Source organism: Callithrix jacchus, chromosome 2, assembly GCF_049354715.1.
Source record: "Callithrix jacchus isolate 240 chromosome 2, calJac240_pri, whole genome shotgun sequence".
Classification (NCBI taxonomy): Eukaryota; Metazoa; Chordata; class Mammalia; order Primates; family Cebidae; genus Callithrix; species Callithrix jacchus.
This window is the reverse complement of record NC_133503.1, coordinates 194581060-194599199: the sequence shown is the minus strand read 5'-3', so window position 1 is coordinate 194599199 and position 18140 is coordinate 194581060. Positions and strand designations below refer to the sequence as shown.

General features: G+C 42.8%; 1 protein-coding gene across 26 annotated transcripts in view; it reads right to left on the bottom strand.

Moving 5' to 3' along the window:
* The window catches only part of CTNND2 (catenin delta 2), a 967235-nt gene that overhangs the window by 31082 nt on the left and 918013 nt on the right, over nt 1-18140 (bottom strand). For all 26 annotated transcript variants that reach the window (XM_035292306.3, XM_035292310.3, XM_017969987.4 and 23 more), the window contains one exon: nt 16445-16529. In XM_035292306.3, the coding sequence (XP_035148197.2) occupies nt 16445-16529 (85 nt within the window). The remainder of the gene's footprint in view (nt 1-16444; nt 16530-18140) is intronic.

Here is an 18140-nt window from a genome sequence, read left to right as displayed (position 1 = left end):
TTGTTAACCGCCAGGAGTTAATAGGTACCAATGGAATGCAAAAAAACAAAACAAAGAAATGAAAACACTTGGGAAATTGAAATAAGACCAAATCAGCCCTCTTACCTCCCTGGCTTTCCTTTGAGGCCTTAAAACGAAGATCTGACTTGGATGAGCTTTACCAATGTCCTCTGTGTTTCAATTAGTACTGCAAAGTTAAATTCAGGATAAAACTAGACAGTCCAGTCTTCAGATTTAGGAATCCAAACGTCTAGCTTCTGATATGTCATTTGAGCATTTGAACAGTCAGCTATTTTACACATATACTCATCATTGGTGAACAAATTCAAAGATTACCCTGGGTCTCAACGTCAGGTTCTCTGTATTCCCATCCATTTCAAAATGCTCCTGACAATGTGAATGGAAGCGGAGTCACTGAACACGTCCTCTACCAGGCTTATACTCTGGGGTAGCTACACCGGTGCTTTATTCAATAAAAATTAGTAAGTAGCTAGCATCGTGCTGGGCACAGGGCAAGAACAGAGAAAGAGACTGACATGGCTTTTGAGGGGTAGATGGAGGAGAGACAGGTGTTCAAAAACATGATCACATCAATAGTCATGCTGTACGCGCCATGAAGGAAAAGTTCAGGTTATTGGGAAGGGCTGCTATTAGCCTTAGAGAGCTGGGGAAGTCAGGGAGGTTTTCTGGAGGGGGTTATAGTTAAACTGGGGAAGCAATAACCAGGCTTGGAGGGAGAGATGGGGAGGCATCCCGGCTAAGGAACTGACCTGTGCCCAGGCAATGCCAAGGCTCTCTGTGGAAACAGCTCTGTGCCTGCAGAGGAAGAGCAAAGGGAAGCAGGAACAGTGTGGCTGAGACAAAGCAATCGCAGGCAGAGCAGAGGGAAGTGAGTGCAGGGAGATGAGCAGGACTTTGTGAGAAACTGGAAGGTACTGAAGCATATTAATCAGGAGAATGGCAAGGTCAGATCTGGATTTTTAAAAGCATATTCTGAATGCTTAATGGAAAATAGACCAAAGATGGTAACACTGATTCCAGAAAACCAATTAGGCAGTAATTGTACCAGGACCAGGGACAAATAATGATGGAAGTAAGGATGGGAGATAGAGTTGGGTATGGGGGACTTTTAGGAAATATGTCATTAGGGTTTGCTTAAAAATTGAGTGGAGATAAGAAAGAAGGAGGGATTGGAGAGAGATCCAAGATGGCTGATTACTAGCAGCTCAGGACTGTAGCTCCCAGTGAAAGTGCAGAGAACGAGAGGACACCACACTTTCAGACGAATTTTTGTTGCTCACAGACCAGGAGCTCATGGTCGTCAGAGCGACTCTTGTGGCCAGTGAGGCGGTTTTGCCGGCACCCTGGTGTGGTGGTTCTTGGTGCAGAGTAAACGGGACTGGGTCCCCTTTTGGTCAACATTTGGAGCTCCGGGAAGGCAGAGTCACCTATTCAGCTGAATGAAAAAGGGACTCAAGAAGGAAGCCAGACTGGAGATTCCAGGGAAGAAAAGCACCATGAATCTTAACACCACTGTTTTAGCCAGGGCAGTGGGTTGCTCAGATTCCAGTGCTGGGAATCAACAAGTTGGATGTCCACTCAGAGACCTAATTTAAAAGTTGGTAATTACAAAGACGACAGGTGGATAAATTTACAATGATGGGAAGAAACCAGAGTAAAAAGGCTGAGAATACCCAAAATCAGAATGCCTCTCCCTCTACAGGGGATCACAGGTCAGCATCAACAAGGGAACAAGGCCTGATGGAGAACGAGTGTGTTCCAATAACAGAATTAGGCTTCAGAAGGTAGATAATAAGAAACTTCTGTGAGTTAAAAGAACATGTTCTAGCCCAATGTAAAGAAACTAAGAACCTTGAAAAAAGGTTTGATGAAATCCTAAAGAGAATAGACAATTTAGAGAGGAATATAAGTGAATTAAAGGAACTGAAGAATACGAGAACTCTGCAAAGTATGCACAGGTTTTAACAGTTGAATTGATCAAGCAGAAGAAAGGATATCAGAGGTCGAAGACCAACTTAATGAAATGAAACCAGAAGACAAGATTAGAGAAGAAAGAGTAAAAAGGAATGAGCAAAGTCTCCAAGAAATATGGGACTATGTGGAAAGACTCAGTTTACATTTGATAGGTGTACCTGAATGTCATGAAGAGAATGAATCCAAGCTGGAAAATATTCTTCAGGATATTATTCAGGAAAACTTTCCTAACCTAGTAATGAAGGACAACACTCAACTCCAGGTAATACAAAGAACACCACAAAGATATTCCTCAAGTAGAGCAACCCCAAGGCACATAATTGTTAGATTCACCAGGGTTGAAATAAAGGAGAAAATTCTAAGGGCAGCTAGAGAGAAAGGTCAGGTTACCTATAAAGGGAAGCCTATCAGACTTACAGCAGATCTCTCAGCAGAAACCCTACAAACTGGAAGAGAGTGTGAGTCAATATTCAATATCCTCAAAGAAAAGAATTTTCAACTCAGAATCTCATATCCAGCCAAACTAACCTTCATAAATGAAGGAAAAGTAAAATTTTTCACAAACAAGCAAGTACTCAGAGATTTCACCAGGTCTGCTTTACAAGAGCTTCTGAAAGAAGCACTATACACAGAAAGGAACAACCAGTATCAGTCATCCCAAAAAACTTACCAAAAGGTAAAGAGTATCTCCATAATGAAGAATCTATATCAACTAATGGGCAAAATAGCCAGCTAGCATTAAACGACAATATTAAACTCACAAATATCAATATTAATCCTAAATTTAAGTGGATTAAATGCCTCAATCAAAGACACAGGCAAATTGGATAAAAAGTCAAAACCCATTGGTATGCTGTATCCAGATCCATCTCATAAGCAAGGACACACAAAGACTCAAAACAAAAGGTTGGTAAAATCAAATAGAGAGAGAGAGAAAAAAAGGCAAACAAACAAAAAAAAAAACAGGAGTTGTAAGTTTTGTCTCTGATAAAGTAGACTTTAATAGTAACAAAGACTAAAAGAAACAAAGAAGGACATTACATAATGGTAAAAGGATCAATGCCACAACAGGAGTCAATGATCATAAATATGTATGCACCCAATATAGGAACACCCAGATACATAAGACAAGTTCTTAATGGCTTATAAAGAGACTTGGACTCCCACACAATAATAGTGGGAGACTTTGACACCACATTGTTAATATTCGATGGATCAATGAGATAGAAAATTAACAGGGACATCTATGATTAGAACTCAGACCTGGAACAAGTAAACTCAGTGAGTATTTATAGAATTCTTCACCCCAGGTCCACAGAACATACATTTTGCTCAGTAACACATTACACCTATTTTGAAAGTGACCACATAATTGGAAGTAAATCACTCTTCAGCATTTGCATAGCATTTCACAGACTTAAATGAAATATTGTTTGGCTGTTTGTTTGTTATTTTCTTCCCTTATTCCTTCCTGTCTCTGCTGTTAAGCACAACTATCGGCATAAAAGAGGTTTTTAATACCTATTTTTAGATTGCATTTCAGCCTGGGCAATAGAGCAAGACTCCTGTTCTCTCTCCCCATTTCTCTTTCTCTTTCTTTCTGATAATAATAATAATAAAAAACCTCTCCATACTAGCCAATGCAATTAGAGAAGGAAAAAAATGAGAAGCATAAAAATTAGGAGCAAAATGATTTCTTTTTCAGATGATACAGTTATATGCTCCCAAATCTGAGGAGAATTAATTGAATAATTTCTAGAAAAGTGATAGTAGTAAGGTTGCTTATTACAAAATTAATATTTTAAAAACCAAGTTTTACTCTTTATTTCATTTTCATTCATTCCATTTCATTCAATCAACTATGACTTATAAGCCCTTTTATTTTTGCAAAAAAAAAAAGAAAAAAAAGAAAGAAGGATTATTAATTGGATGACTCTCAGATTTCTACAAAGAACAACAAGGTGGGTTGGGTGCTATTTCCTGAGATGGGCAACCATAGAAGAAGAACAGATTTGGGGAAGACACTGAGAACTCAGCACTGGACGTATGGACGTTAGAGCTGATGGGCTGTCTAAGTGCAGATGTGGCGTGAGTAGTTGAATGGATGAGCTTAGTGTTGGACAGTGAAGACCAGATAGAGAAATAAATGTGGGTACGAATGAGTCTTCAAATGCATTTAAAAACCATGGGAGCAGATGAGATCATCTACATTGGCAAGTATAAGATCCCAAACAAGGATGCCACAGGGAAGACCAGGAACAGGATGTTGGCAAAAAAGACTTGAGAAGGGGCAGTTTGCCAAGTAGAGAAAAATTAGAGTAGTGACAAAGAAGCCTGGGAGGAGGCTTTTGAGCAGAGGAAGATGTGTCAGCGTCTCTCCAGTCCATGTCCTTCTTTTCCTGGATACCCATCGAGACCACACATCCCAGCCTCTCCTGCCATGTGGCCGCCTTTCACACCCATGTGATGGAGATCTAGCCAACAGAAGTGAGGCAATGGGCATGTGAGTCGCTAGGTATGGCTGCAGGCCTTACGGCGTGCCAGAGCCACAGATGGAAGGAGGAGTCTGTGTCCTGAGTGCCAACATGGAGAAGAGCTGACCTGTCCCCTTGAACACCTGTCGTCCAGGATGACTACAGGAGCAAGAAAATAAACTTTCACGTAGTTGGATCATTAGATGTTTCAGTTTGTGCATTACAATGGGGAGCCCCACCTAAGGCACACAGGCAATGAGACTCAATGGATGCTGCAGTTAGGAGCCATGGAGGTGTGAGGACTGACTGCTAGGGGTGGATGAATACAACAGAAAGTGAGAAAGGTGCCAAGAATGAACTCCAACCTTCCTAGAAACTGCTTTGTGAAGGCTGGGCCATTGGGGAGCAGAAAGTGAGAAGGCAGAAGATGGAGAAGGACAGGGAGAGGACATTTCTCAAACACTTTCAGACAGAAGCACGAAGAGCATGTGTATCTCTAGGGAAAGAATGACCAGAGGGAGAGAATGAAGGAACAGGGAGGAGAAAATGGCTTAGCAAGAGGCCTGGACCATAAATAGGGAATGCATATGTATATGTATATATATATTTCTATTTTATAATAGAACCCAATAAAAAGAAGCATAAAGTGAAACAATCAAGAAATAATTGCTAAAATGCAGGCCACTGTGTAACTGGGGAAAGGTAACCCAATATGGACATATCCACTTAAGAATTTCCAAAACCTAGAAGGGAGCGGAGGAAATAGCAGGTGCTCAGTAAATATGCGTTGAATGAATGAACGAATGTTAAGTTACTAGGAGTGGCCTCTGGGTAGCAGGATTGACAGGACTGCTTTAAGAGGAATCGCATGGTGTTAAGGAGAATAAGAAAATGGGGGTGCTATTGTACAGACTGGCATAGAGAAAGACCCAATGATGCATAGTTTTATTTTATGCTATGTATTTTACCAGTGGTCAGTCTGTCACCCGGTTAAATGGAGCGCTGGTGGTGAGGACTATATGAACGGCTCTCTCAGAGCAGGACACGGCAACTGTGAGTTCACCCAGCTTTAACCTTGGGAACTGCTGGCAGCTTGTCACAGGCACAGGGTTACCACAGCACACGTTGCAATGAGAAGCATCTGAGACAGTTCCACATTCTGTGACCTCACTTCTTCCCTTGGTGATTGCCAATGTTCTTAGATTGTTCCAGCTACAAAACAGAGTCTGAAAACGTGCAGTTCTCTTTCCATCGACCTGGCCTCCCTGCATAGGGCAATGGAGTCGTGGACGTGGGGCTGTTTTCAAGGTTGAAGCCTATTGGCAATTACTGTAGAAGTATTTCTAAAGAAATGACAGCTCTGTGGGATCGCCCAAGAATGTGGCTTTTATAAAAACTGGGCACAGATATTCAAAATTTGGTGCTGGTGCGCACATAGTGAGGATGTCTAGGGAATGAACATCTCCGTTGTAGCCTTTTCTTCACTCTCACACCCTGTAATAGAAACTCTGCTTTTCAGTTAACCCCTAGAGAGGGATCATGGGAGGGCACTTAACTAAGAACTGGACGTATTCACAAAGGCATGTCTCTAAAAAAAAAAAGTGTGCCCTCCCTGGCTCTTTCCCATTCCAATTGTTTGTAACATAGACAGACTGATAGCTGATGTGGATAACACAGACAAGGGCCACACTCCAGAGTGAGGAGCACAGAGTTAGGAGGAGCCAAACCCCTGGCTCTGGCAGGTGTTATATCAGATTTTGACCATTACACTCAGGATTTTATGTGAGAGGGAGTTGGAGGCTGAATAATGCTGCCTTCCCCATTAAAGATAGCACCGTCCTAATTCCCAGAACCAGTGAATATGGTACCTTAAATGGCCAAAAGGACTTTGCAGATGTGATGAAGTTAAACACCTTGAAAGGGGGAGATCATTCTGAATATCCCAGTAGGCCCAATATAATCTCAAAGGTTGTTCCTTATAAGAGGGACTCAGTGGGGCTCATAGAGCAGGCAGTACAATGATAGAAGCAGAGAAGTTTCAAAGATGCTGCACTGCTGCTTCTGATGATGGAGGAGGAGGAGGCCACCAGCCAGGGAATGCAGGCAGCCTTTAGAAGCTGGAAAAGGCAAGGAAACATTCTCTAGAGAACTTGTAGATGATTAAATACTGGTAATAAGGTACTATGCCAGGATGTTAATGTAATTTCCTTATGCCTCTGTTCTGGCTGAGGTCCCAAGCAAGGCAAAGAATAGATGCCCCCTTGCCCCACTTTCTCAACGTGTTATACCATCCACTAAGGGTCGCAAAAGTGGTGGACAAAATAGGACTCTGCAGTATTAGCATATGACCCAACTGCAGATTATATAAGATAGGGTGAGGGTGGAAGCTGCTAGTGGTGAGAACTTCCTTGGAAGTAATCAATTGGTTGGGGATTCCTCACCTTCCCTCTCCTGAAGCCCAGGGAGTGAACTGTGTAAAGAGCTTCACCATGAGCTCCCTGAAGTTGCCGGGCCCGATGTCTTCGGTGGCACGAGCAGGGCAATGCAGAGGTTCAGTGCCAAACGTGAATGGACCATGGAGTCAGGAAGTTTCAGACCCACCCACTGCATGGGCCCCTTCCAAGGTCTATACCTAATTTATATTCATAAAGTGTACTCTTCTTCTTAAATAGGACTTCCAAAACAACAAAAGCTACAGGGGCACAACATCTGTATCTTCCCTGGTGTGTGTAGCCTGAGGCCAATTGAGAATTCTGAGGCAGATAGCTGAGGAGGCCAGGTATCCTTAGTTGGGAGGTCCTTGGTTGCAGGGCGGTACTTCTGAGCAACCCACCCCTCTGTCCCCACGAGAGATGGAGTTAGCCAGCAGACCTCTCCAAGGGCAGGGTGTACCAGAGCCAAGATATAACCAAGTTGGCCAGGTTCTGTTCTCCTCTCCTTGAGTCCCCTTTCCCACTTAGCTCAACTTCCTTGGGAGGCATTGAGACAGGGGAAGACACAACTTACGAGAAGGGGAGGGAGAGGAGATGGAGGGAAGAGAGAAGAAACTGATCATGCTGTCTCTCAGGCATGCTGAGTTGTCGCTGATGTGATAACACCCAATCTACTGGATCCCCCAGAAAAACAGGGAGGAAGTTTGAGTTAACTGCCACAAAGTAAGGAAGAAGGATGGATGTGGACTTAGATTAAGCTTACTGAGTTTCTAGCTCCTGATCTAGTCAGTCCTTTGATTCTGCCTTTCATCTCTGGGGTATTTTCGTAGGTTTTGATTCAAAATGTTACCAGTGAAGCCTTGTGTAAGAGTGGAATTATAGAGGAAGCGTTTAGTTTGGGCACCGCTACACAGGGTCTCTCCTGACTCGGGGATCTATCTCAGCAACAGCTGTAACTTAGTCACCGCTTGTTTAGAAACTGCCATGTGCATTGATTTCCACTTTTGCACAATTGATTTTTGCTTCTGTTCCCATTTGTTCCTTTGCTTTTGGACAGATATCACATGATGAGTGTCTGAGAATTGTCTCAGAGAGGTCAGGAGACCTCGTGAAGAAAGACCTTCTCTGTCGATACCAAACATCAACACGCAAACGTCCAGATTTATGGCGGAGACAGTACGGTATGAATTTAACCTGAGCCTTTTTGTTTCCTACCCTAACTTGACGTCAAGTAATTTAGAAAAGAAAGAACTTGAGGAGCTATAATTGCAAACCGTGGGGACACTAGCCTTGGGTTCTTTTAAAATCTGGCCAAAGTCCTTATATTCTTCCAATAATCTCTGGTTGAAGAATTTTCCAGCACAGTAGAAAGATTAATACATTCCCAGTAAGCAATTTCCTTGATAAAATGACAGCTCTACATTTAGTAGCTTAATTTGTTTCTGTAGAGGATTTCCTGCTTTTTCATCCCTTAGCTACCCAGAAAGTAGAGTCTATTAATTCTCAAAATGGCAACATATTGGAGGACATATTAAAGCCTGTCAGTATTTCCCACCCTTCATACTCCAAAGCTTAAAAATCAAAATTTTGATTTTTGACTATATTGTGTCTTTCCTTGACAATATTTCAAAGTATCTTTCTAAGTCTCACTGGAACCTAGCATTATTTTCCAAATGTCCGGCCGATGAGGTGACGAAGTGATGTTAAACATGAGAACACCACTTCAGTCCGCGGGGCCATCTATGAAGAGCGGTCAGTCTCCCACGAGCCAGCTGCTGAAGATGACAAAAGGTGTGGTATGGACAGTCGAGGAGACCTACAGGCATTCCCTTACCCATCTATAATTAATTATTGATTTCTTGTTTTGTGAGTGCAATGGTGGCAAGAGCCCAATGAAATGAATCCAAGAGTGGGAAGAAAAGAAAGCCTGGTGCGAGACAGGCCATGAAGGGCGTGACGCCACTCGCGTCAAAGCTCATTCTTCACTTGCTGTGCAAGCCGAGAGTCTATCTTCTCTGACAATAAAAGGAAGGACATTGAAAGATTAGTTTTACGTTTTCTTTCTCTCATCACGAAGGAAGGAGCCAATACAGTATCTCTATTCAGAGAAATATGACCTTACTGTTTCAAGCACAGGCAGTTTGGCATTCTTCAAGACATGAGCCCACTGTGCAAGATACCAACATTTTATGTGAGGTGGGGTGGAGGGGGGCACAACCATCAAAACACCAGGCCATCAATATTAGGAGGGAGAAATAGTCTGGTTTCTAACCCTGCTGCTTGTCAACAAGAGATTGAGTCTGACATCTGATCTACCTGTGATTTGATCCCTACACTAGGAACTAAGGATTTTATTTATATTTTATTTTTAATTGTTTGAGACAGGGCCTCACTCTGTCACACAGGCTGGAGTGCAGTGGTGTGATCTCTGCTCACTGTAGCCTCCACCTCCCACCTCTGCCTCTCGAGTAGCTGGGATTACAGGCATGCACTGCCATGCCCAGCTAAATTTTGTATTTTTAGTAGAGATGGAGTTTTACCATGTTGGCCAGGCTGGTCTTGAACTCCTGACCTCAAGTGATCTGCCCACCTCAGCATCTCAAAGTGCTTACAGCATGAGCTACCGCGCCTGACCTGAACTACAGATTGTAATTCACCCAGACAGATAACTGAGTGGATGCTGTTCTCTGTGAAGCACTTAGCATTTCTTAGAGCAAAATGAGCTTCAGGATCATAAAGTCAACAATGGAAAAAATAATCTACCACTTAACAACAGGGACTGCTCTGACCCTCTCCATACTAACTTTACATGGTCTGTTTGAATGGCCTGGCTTGTCTTCCAGGCAAACTGTCCATGGTGAAGCAAGGACATGAAGCACGGAGGTTCATCCTCTCAATTCTGACCACCATCATTCAGGACCCAGCACTCCCTCTTGTAAACATGGGACTCTGCTTCCTATAGAAATATCACTGGCAGGCAGAGCTGCATGGGAGAAGGGACAAAGGCCATGGGAAGCAGACACTTGATAGGCCTCTAAGGACTAGGGGAGACAGAGTAGAGAGACCAGGGGGAAAGAAGCTGTAAAAATGAAGGCAGAGGTGAATAGCGATGATGACAATGACAAATTGAAATCCTTGGATCCAAACCTTCAGCTGCCTGTGGACAGGATGGCAGAGATGGCCCTTGACAAACAAACAGCTTGGAAAAATGTGGTAGAATGAATGGCAGCAACTCCCTTGGATATATTCCTTTCCATTTCACAAAGCACCGTGATGACTGCAGGTCCGTCTGAGACTTAAGCAATCCCCCGAGGCGAGTGTTATGGCTCTCCCAACATGGATGGGAAAACCAAGGGAGGGGGTGGGATTGAGGGAGAGATGCCCACAGTTTTCACAAAGGGCTATGGAGGTTCTCTGACACAAAGGTCAAGGATAGATACAGACTTGGATACACTAAGTGGAAGGAAGGCATCATGGTGACCCAGGCTTCCAAACCTTCAGAGACCCAAGGGCATGTCCCGTTGCCTCCAGGAAACATGCTGCCAAGTACAAGAACTGCCAGAGACCATTTTAAGAGGTCGTTTGCTTTTCTGGTGGCTCTGCATCAGGAATGGCTGCTCACCAGGTACAGATGACACCAAGCAACCCCAGTGCATCTGAAACCCGGTGAATCGGGGGCTACTCACTGTGTTCCACCCCTCAGCAGAAGCGGCCAGAGGGCTGCCCGAGTGAGTTCAGTCATCTGCCCAAGGTCATGCTTCTGTTAAGTGACAGGGCTGTGCTGGGGACCCCTGGCCATATGCTGTTTGTGTTTCACCAAATTGTGGGATGAACCTTTCAGACACCGACGTGATCTCCAGTTTTGTGAGAAGTTGAGCATCGTGCATCAGTAAAGCACAGTCTGTCTATTCTCCTCTGCTTCAAACAAAATTTGAGGAACATATTCATTTTGGGGTGATGTATTACAAAAGGGATATAAACAAACTTACATGCATTTGAGAAGAAGAGATTGCAATGGTGAAGGCTGTGGAAAGGCTGAGATGTTAGAATTTAGCAATGTGATGGGATTTAGGGATGTGTTAACCCCCAATGTGGCACCTTTGCATTTGGAAAAACAGCAGAGGCAGAAAGGTCTCTCTCACCTTCCCCTCACACTTCTTCCCTTAAGCCGGTCATAAAACCTTCATTCAAGAGGTGCCTTCTTTTTTTTTTTGAGATGGAGTTTTGCTCTTGTTACCCAGGCTGGAGTGCAATGGCGCCGTCTCGGCTCACCGCAACCTCTGCCTCCTGGGTTCAGGCAATTCTCCTGCCTCAGCCTCCTGAGTAGCTAGGATTACAGGCACGCGCCACCATGCCCAGCTAATTTTTTGTATTTTTAGTAGAGGCGGAGTTTCACCATGTTGACCAGGATGGTCTCGATCTCTTGACCTCGTGATCCACCCGCCTCAGCCTCCCAAAGTGCTGGGATTACAGGCTTGAGCCACCGCGCCCAGCCAAGAGGTGCCTTCTTATACTGGAGCAAGGGAGCATCCTTCTGTCTGGACTCACAGGGGCACAGAGAGGAATCCACAATGCTCCCCTGTTTATCACCATTAGATCATACCCTTTGTCCTCCAATCTGACTTCCCTGGGGCTGTCCACCCTTCATCAGACTTCAGCAAAGAAATACACAAGTTTACCTGTTTCTTTGGGGGTTTATTCCTTACAGAGGCTCTCAGGTCACATAAGGAACTTTATATTAGATAATTTTTGATGCTTTTCTCTTGTTATTATAATTTGCTTTTCATTATAGAGGCTTCTGCCATGAACCTAGTGATGGGTGAGGGAGGATATTAATTTTCCTCCCTGCACATTTTAGACCTAGAGAAGTAATGACCGTGTAGATAAAGATGGCTAGCTTCAAATCCAGGAAGGCTACTGCAGAGAAGAGAGATTAGACTTTTTCAGTACAGCTTTTTGGAGGAGAGAAGTTGCAAATAAAGAGATTTTTGCTTAATACAAGTAAGAAGTTTTGGATGATCACAGCCACCCCAAAATGGGATAATACGCCTCATTAGGTTGTGATTCCAACCGCCATTAAAGCCACTGGAGAAGAAAATGACTGCTGGAATGTGCTGCCTTTCTTCTCAAGCCACAGACCGTTTTCAGGGGTTATGCTGTGCCCTGTGCCCATCCTCTCTGGCAGGGGGCTCTGGCCATGGCACTGAGTTCTCACCCTGGGGTGTGGGCCCGAGACTAGCAGCTTCTGTGCCAGTTGCCCTCCTCTCTCTGCTCTCACCCTATGGGCTGGAATGAGAAGAGGGCAGAGCCAGGGTGCTCTGTTTACACAGGCAGGAACGACTTTTCTTTTGCAAGGCAGAGCGATGTGACAGGCATCAGGGTCACCTGCTGGCCTTGGGCCACCTGCCTGAGCACATACAGATCCATGAGAGGGAAAGGGAGCCTCTTGTAGTCTCAGCTCCTATAGTTTTGGGTCTCTCTGAAAGAGATTTAGCCCGTGTTCCAACCAATACAAGTTCTTCTTGTGCAGATTACTAAGGTAGCATCGAAGACATGATGATTTCTATAATCTTTTAATTCTATGTCCTCCCCCAAACCTATCTTCTTTCTTTCAAAACCAGCCATCCTGACAATTCCCCAACCATAGTCAAACATAAGCATCCTATTCTTTCAGTCAGTTCATTTCTTTGTAAGTATCAAGTTCTAAAAAGTCAAGAACTTCTTGTCTCCTGCTGCTCTTGTCCCCCGACATGCATTCTCTTCCTGTGGCACACTGTCTTTTCCTTTAGAAACCATCCTCTGCAACAACACTGAACATCTAACTTCTATTTGTGCTTATCTAAACTTAAAGACTGGCTTTAAAAGGGCGAGGCATCCTTTAACCTGCAAGTGATCACCTTCTACACCTGTTTGTTTGTGTTCCTTTAGGAGAAAATGAGCCAGAAGGCCAGGCTTCACAAGTCAAAGGTTCAGATGATACAAATATGCTTTGGTTCCAAATCCATCATGAACTGAACATGGTTTTATATTAAACAATACACCCAGGCAGAAGAATATTCTGATTTGAATTAGAATGTGTCTCTTTAGGTAACATAAAGTAGGAGAGCTAATGAAATGACAGCCTGGCCTCTGTGTCTGGGTTCGACAAGAAAATGAGCATGACAGATGGAGCCGAATTCTGCTCCATGGACATGCTACTCTCCACCCAGTTTCCATCTCCCTTCATGCTTTCCCTTTTATCCAGAATATCCTTATCTCTTACCTCCTGATTACCAAAACTCCGTAATTTCCTCTCAAGATTTGGTCCACATGTTTCTTTCCCTTAGTCCATGCTTTAAAATCTGTAGTACATAATTCAGAACTAAATAAAGCTGCCGTTATAGTTTCATATTTCATCTTTACCCCTAGTACCTCCTTCCTACGTCTTATGCTTTCCTTTGCAACTCCTCTTTTGCTAAGCCTAGAAGGTGTTTAATAGATAGATTTGAAGCATGGATAATTAAAAGATATGGATCAGACATTTTTTTCAATGATATGCAAATTGTCAGTGAAGAACAAAATAGAAATCTATTTCCCCACTGATTGAAAACAATTCATAAAGATGAATGAATTTGGTTTTCTCACAAAGGAGCTTTTCAAGGAAAGCTTTTTTGAATCTGGAGCTTTGCTATTAGCAGCACTTACGACACTGGGCACAAAGAGCCTCCTTTCATTTCACAACTGTGTAATTTGGAAATTATTAAGAACAGCTCTGTCTCGATATTTTTAAATCATGGGTCAACTAAAAACATCACCATTCATTTGTCTAGCCCATCCTTCTTGACTCTCTTCACGTGAAACATATTTTTTTGGTATTTACTATTTTTTTAATTGTACTTTAGGTTGTGGGGTACATGTGCACATCGTGCAGGATTGTTGCATAGGTACATACATGGCAAGGTGGTTTGCTGCCTTCACCCTCCCATCACCTACATCTGGTATTTCTCCCGTCATTATCCCTCCCCACCCTCCCCTAGTCCTCAACACTGACCGCAATGTGTGAAGCATCTTCAGCTCTTGAGTTTTACCTCCATTATATTCCTGCCAACACATTCTTTTTTTTTTTTTTCCCATGGAAATCGACAATTACCTTTGTGAACTCTGCTACCAACAATGAAAAACACTAAGATGGAAGACTCATATGACTATTCAAAGAGCCTGGAGAGTCTCTAAAAGCTACTTCCCTTCCATGAACAGAAGTATGAAAAGGTGGATTTCAGCAAAGGGGAAATGTTCAGGATCTGAAGGAAAAAGGGTCTTATTTCAGGCAGTAATATTTCATTGAGTTTCTGGAGCCACTAATTCAGAGCAGCCAGTTCCTTCCTAATTTATCCCCTGTTCCTCATTCATGGCTGTCTGTTTAGCTGGACTCTTTCCTGGACAAGGCTTCATTTGCCTCCTGGAGGAATTCAAGAAGGAATTCACTAAGGATGCTAAGATAGGAATTTCAAACAAAACAGAATCTAACCCAAACACTGTAGACACATGGCTGATGCCAGCCTATGATGGAAAATGCTTGGGGAAGGACTTAACAGTTGCCCCTTGAACCACATGGGTTTACACTGTGTGGATCCACTAATAATACAGTTTTTTTTCAATAAAATGCGGATCAACAATACAGTATTTGTGGGACGCAAAACCCGTGTATAAGGAGGGCTGATTAATTTCTGCAGGGCCTTGAATATGCATGGATTTTGCTCTCTGCAGCAGTCCTGGGACCAATCCCCTGTGTATACTGAGGGATGACTGCAATTGATCTAGAACCTCTATTTAATTTTGCATTCTGTTCCAACTTAAACACACTTCCTCTTAGGTAACGGGAAAATTTTGAAAGAGAAATATTTAAGCTAAACTTTGTAAACCTAAAGTGCAAAGTAATGAATACTTAAGGGAAGTTAGAAAGGCTTCGGGGAAATCTAGAAATAGACTATAACTCAGTAGGGACAGCTATTACATATTTATTTATTTTCCCCGTTGGCTTTGAAAAAGACAAATTTTCCCTCTGGCAAGGTGGGTCTCATTCCCTATGATGTGAGCTCTTTGCTGTGGCCCCATGTCCCTGACCAGTGAGTGGCCGGTAACCTGGGGGATGGGGACTGTAGATGGGGATGGAGGCAGTAATGATCTTGGCTGTCTTTCCACTTCCTGCAGGCAGCCAGGGGGCTGCAGGTGGGTGCTGTGGGCAGTTGCTGATGGAAGCCCACGCACCCTTCCCAAGTCCTATCTGTGCTTTCTGAATCCCTGCATGGAGACCAACCCCTATGCCATTCTCCCTGCTTATTAGTGATGGCCCCTAACCCCTGTATATATGGTTTTTTTGAGATGGAGTCTTGCTCTGTCGCCCAGGCTGGATTTCAGTAGTGCGATCTTGGCTCACCTCAACCTCTGCCTTCTGGGTTCAAGTGATTCTCCTGCATCAGCCTCCTGAGTAGCTGGGATTATAGGCACCCACTACGATGATGCTCAGCTTTTTTTTTTTTTTTTTTTTTTTTTTTTTTTTAGTAGATATGGGGTTTCACCATGTTGACCATGGTCTCAAACTCCTGACCTCAGGTGATCTGCCCACCTTGGCCTCCCAAAATGCTGAGATTACAGGTGTGAGCCACTGTGCATAGCCCTCTACCCCATTTGTTAACTCAAATTTAAAATTCCATACTTGATGGCCTTGTCACAACGAAACAATAACTTTTGGGAAATGTTAAAAAAATTCTCCCCTCCTAACCAAAAAAGAAAAGTCAGGCATCCTATACTGAGCAGCATTTGGGAATTAGGTCTCAAATAAAACTTTCTAGATGTGACTTTTTTCTCTTAAGGCATTTTTGAGTCACAGTGCGGGTGAGGGCTCCTTGGAAGCGTGCAATATGAACTCCTGCCTGCCTTGCGAGAGTGCACTGAAAAAACACCGGGCATCTAGGTGATCCACGTTTGTCACTGGAGCACCGTCTTTTTCCCTTTGGATATAACGCCGTGAGGTTCTCAGGGGCTTAGGGACATGGATCAGACAGTTGAGTCTCCTATTCCTAGTGTGCAATGGTTCTTGATTTCCTGAATTGCATGCTCTGTTTCTCACTTTCCACATATTTATTTATATTAATATATATAATAGATATAAATAAATATATATATGTACCTGTATATACACACACATTTATATATTTCCAAAATTACTTGTTAACATTTGTTGATTTTTTTTTTTCAAAATCTCTCTGTCATTATTTTTTAGTCTATTGTAGAATACTGAAACTCAGGAAAATGAGCTTGTTTTCTTTTCTGTAAGATGATTTAGGGTAAGACCCTGTGAGCATGGGTCTGTCCAGTCCAGAAAGTTCATGGATCTTTGGAGCTACTCAGGGGACACATGGCCTCTTTTCTGGCTTCTTCACTAATTCTCGTTTCAGTTGTGTTTCAATGCCTGAGCCTGGGAAAGTGCCCTCCACGTCTGTGACGTGTCTCAGAGCCCCACGCTGAGTGTTTAGCTCAGGGCCCAGGTGAAGCCAGCCTTACCTTTTTGTAGAGACTCCTCAGATCTCGGTACTGCCACATGCTGTTGAGGACCTGAGATGCGGCCTTGACCACTTTTGGAGAGTGTCTGATGAAGGAAAGACAGGAAAGGCAATACATGAGTGGGACAGCTGTGTCACAGTTCTGTAGTTCTCGTAATATCTCAAACGTCTTCATTATTATTCTGTCTACGATAGTGATCTGTCATCAGTGCTCCTTGATGTTACTTCTCTAACAGTTTGGAAGTACCACGAACTGCATCCATGTAAGATAGCAACCGCAATCAATACGTATGTGTTCCGACTGCTCCACCGACTGGCGATTCCTCCTCTCTCTCTCTCTTCAGGCCTCCCTCTTCTCTTCCGTGAGACAAAATAATGTTGAAATTAAGCCAATTAATAACCCTACCACAGCCCCCATGTGTTCAAGTGAAAGGGTTGCACGTCTCTCACTTTAAATCAAAAGCTAGAAACAATTAAGCTTAGTGAGGAAGGCATGTCAGAAGCCAAGCAGGCCAAAAGCCCAGCCTGTTGTGTCAGTGAGTCAAGTTGCGAATGCAAAGGAAAAGTTCCTGAAGAAAATTAAAAGTGCTGCCCCAGTGAACACATGAATAATAAGAAAGCAAAACAGGCTTCTTGTTGATACAGAGAAAGTTTGAGTAATTTGGATAAAAAACCAAACTAGCCACAACACTCCCTTCAGCTAAAACCTAATCCGGAGCAAGGCCCTAACTCTCTTAATTTTATGAAGGCTTGAAGAGGTAAAAAAAAAAAAGCTACAGGAGAAAAGTTTAAAGCTAGCAGAAGTCGGTTCATGACTTTTAAGGAAAGACAGTATTTCTATACCATGAACTAAACGAGTCGTGTGATTTGCTTTATTGAGATATTCGTTTTGCTGCAGTCATGTGGAACCAAACTGACAATATCTCTCAGGTATACCTGTAATTCCTTTGACTTAAAGACACAGAATTTTGGATCTTTCCATGAATCCAGATGAAACTATGTTTCATTCTCATATAATCAACGCTGAACCAAGATTAAATGCGATATTTTGTTGTATTTTATCATTTAGCTAAATATTTGTTCATGACAATGGCCAAGCAACTCTAGAAAAATACATTTTAATATTCAGGTGGTGACAGTGTAGTTGAAACATAATTAGTATGCACAGATTCCTCTGATAGAGTACAGTCTTTTGTTTCTATCTCTTGCATAGTTACAAACCAGAAAGAGACTGTGAATGTGTAATGAATAGCAGGTTTTAACCTGTCGATTAACATGCCGGTACATCACAGTGTTACACTAACAAGTGAAGGTCAAAGAAACTTGGCTTTCTCTTTAGAGTTTAATTTTGATGTATTCACAGATGGGTACCACAGAAATTTCTACCTGAAAAACGCTTCTAAGTATTGATTGAAGGACGTGGACAATTGAGTGTTTCTAATGTGACAAGTGATTATAACCCCAGCAACGACACACAGTTCTTTACTGAGAGTAACAGTTGAGTCTGTTAACAGCTCTTCCATCTTATGACAAAATACACATTCAGCACAACTTCCTATATAGCTGTTAAAAATGAGAAGAAAACAAATGTATTTTTGAGACAGATGAACATGATAGAATGTCCATAATGGATGTTTAAAATGATGTGAAAAGAATCAGTTTTCAAGATTTCAAAATGGTGAGTATAAGACTTCTAT